Source organism: Carya illinoinensis, chromosome 9 (assembly GCF_018687715.1).
Source record: "Carya illinoinensis cultivar Pawnee chromosome 9, C.illinoinensisPawnee_v1, whole genome shotgun sequence".
In the NCBI taxonomy this organism is placed as follows: domain Eukaryota; kingdom Viridiplantae; phylum Streptophyta; class Magnoliopsida; order Fagales; family Juglandaceae; genus Carya; species Carya illinoinensis.
The window spans coordinates 11,375,249-11,377,580 of NC_056760.1; the positions used below are offsets into that span (position 1 = coordinate 11,375,249).

The 2,332-nt window shown below is 31.2% G+C and overlaps 1 protein-coding gene across 1 annotated transcript; it reads left to right on the forward strand.

Moving 5' to 3' along the window:
- The first annotated feature begins 916 nt into the window (after positions 1-916).
- Positions 917-1,741, forward strand: LOC122275005 (non-specific lipid-transfer protein-like). The gene is made up of 2 exons (XM_043083900.1): positions 917-1,318; positions 1,529-1,741. The coding sequence occupies exons 1-2, from the start codon at positions 972-974 to the stop codon at positions 1,533-1,535; spliced, it is 354 nt and encodes a 117-aa protein (XP_042939834.1). The 5' UTR covers positions 917-971; the 3' UTR covers positions 1,536-1,741.
- The last annotated feature ends 591 nt before the right edge of the window (positions 1,742-2,332 follow it).

Genomic DNA, 2,332 nt, shown 5'->3' on the forward strand with positions numbered 1-2,332 from the left:
TAAGCCCCTACACCATACACCTCACAATTTTTTATTTCATTTTTATTTTTTAAAATTTTTAAAAAATAATTATTTAGTTTTATTCTTCTTAAAATAATTGAATTCTTCTACTAATTATCCATATACTACACATTTAGTAAGAAAAAAAAATTAAAAAAATAACAAAAAGAGTGATATGTGGTGTATAAGGCTTATGAATAGAATTTTTCTTCATTTTATAATAGTTATTAAGGCTATATATCTATTTCATTTTATTCTCTTTAACTAGGTATATCTCATTTTTAAAATGGAAAATGCTATATGTATTTTAAAAAAACTTACAAAAAAATTACTTTTTCATATGTCAGTTATTGATATACTTAAAATTATGAAATTTGAAATTTAAAAAAAAAAAAAACTAACAGAATGGATCTTGTAAGTAAAGTTATAAGTACATCCTCTAGTATTACTCTTTTAAAATTTAGACGTCCATGTTTTATCCATCATCAGTAGATGTAAACAAAAAAAACATATAACAGATTTTAGAGAACGTTGCCTTCAAGTAGTTGAAGTGCATGCATTTATTTCAACTTGGCATTTCTAATGTAATTAAATTAATTAGGGAGATACATGTATGATTCAACAAATAGAGTTCTTAAGAATTAATGACATTTCAAAAATAACATAATTAGCAAATAAAATATTATTCCGCATAAATTTCCAAAAGCACCCTTGTGTTTTTGGCTTTTCCTTTCCGTGGTTGTTTCTTTTTTTATTAATTATTGAATAAGATTAATTTACTTTCTTCTTTATCCCTCGGGACGTATTTATGAAAACCCAGGCCCACTACTTCAATGAAAGTCATTGGCTAGGGATACTCATAGCACATTAGAACGCCTCTATAAATAGAGCAGCAAGCTTGCACCTATACAATGCATCAAAACAAGTTCATATCTGTAGCTAAGCATTAGTCTTTAATCCAAAAGAGATTAATGGAGAAGAAGACAATTCTAATGGCCTCTGGGTTGATGATGATAATGTTGATCCTAAGTGCAACTACTGCAAGAGCCGATCTATGCCCCATTGCAGTGAAATATTTGCTACCTTGCATGGCGTTCTTGACGGGTTCTAGCCCACCGCCACCCGGCGCTGGCTGCTGCCAAGGCGCACGCGATGTGCTAAATATGGCTACAACCTCCGCAGATCGCAAGGCTCTGTGTTTCTGTTTAAAAAATCTTGCAAGCCAGGCTGGTGTTCTGGCTGATAGAGCTGAACAACTTCCCGACCTCTGCAAGATCAAAGTTCCGGTTCCAATTAAACCCGATGTGGACTGCAACAAGTAATTTATTTCTCTTCCTATCTTTGACCGCATGCAGATTTTGAGCATGCATATGTGTTTCTAGCTACACTTTGACCAAAAAATAGCTACTACATATAAATTAATATTGGGTATGTTTGCATGTTAAATTATCTATTTTCTTGATGAATCCTCTCAACTAATATCTGTCTTTTTTTTTTTTTTTTTTTTTTTTTTTTTTGTGATTTGCAGATTATGATGATTCGGTAAGGAGTGGAGATAACAAATAAAGATGGGGAACATGCATAGATGGAGCAATATATATATATATATAGCCAAATATTGGGTTGTAAACATTAATATATCGAAGCTAGACTCTTTTTGACTATCTTATATTATATATATATGCATGAAAAGGAATTAAACGAATAAAATGATTCCTAATTTCTTTGCAACGCTCTCGAAGATTTGGCCTCATCAATTACTTCATGACTTTAGGGGTTAACCTCGTTAATATCTGCAAACTGCAATAGTACTAATGCTTGGAGATGAAGTAAAAATCTAAACATGCGCGCATGTTTTTACATTGCTGGTCAGAACTATTTTTATTTCGGATGAACAACAAGCCACGTGAATTTTTCTTTTGAGAGATATAAATGTATCATTATGAAGTCAACACTTTTTTTAAAAAAAGAAAAAAGAAAAAAAGGAAGCAATAAGAATATCATAGCTTAAGTCAATTCCATGTGAATTCAATAACTAGATATTAGCATATGAATGCGAGGCGAAAATCAAAGACAATATAAAACTGTCACATGATGAGTTATTCATTAATTCCGTATTAATGTCAGGATTCACAATATCATTCTTATGACCGCTTTTTGCGGAGTGCGAGGTCTAATGTAATTATAAAGAACCCATGTGTATCTTTTTAACGCGCGCCAATTAATTTGAAGTGGAGTTGACATCACCATCCCTCGCAGGAACAAGCAATTATGTTGAGTGGGACAATTTTTTTATTATATAATATATTTATGTAAAAATTAATGCTAAATA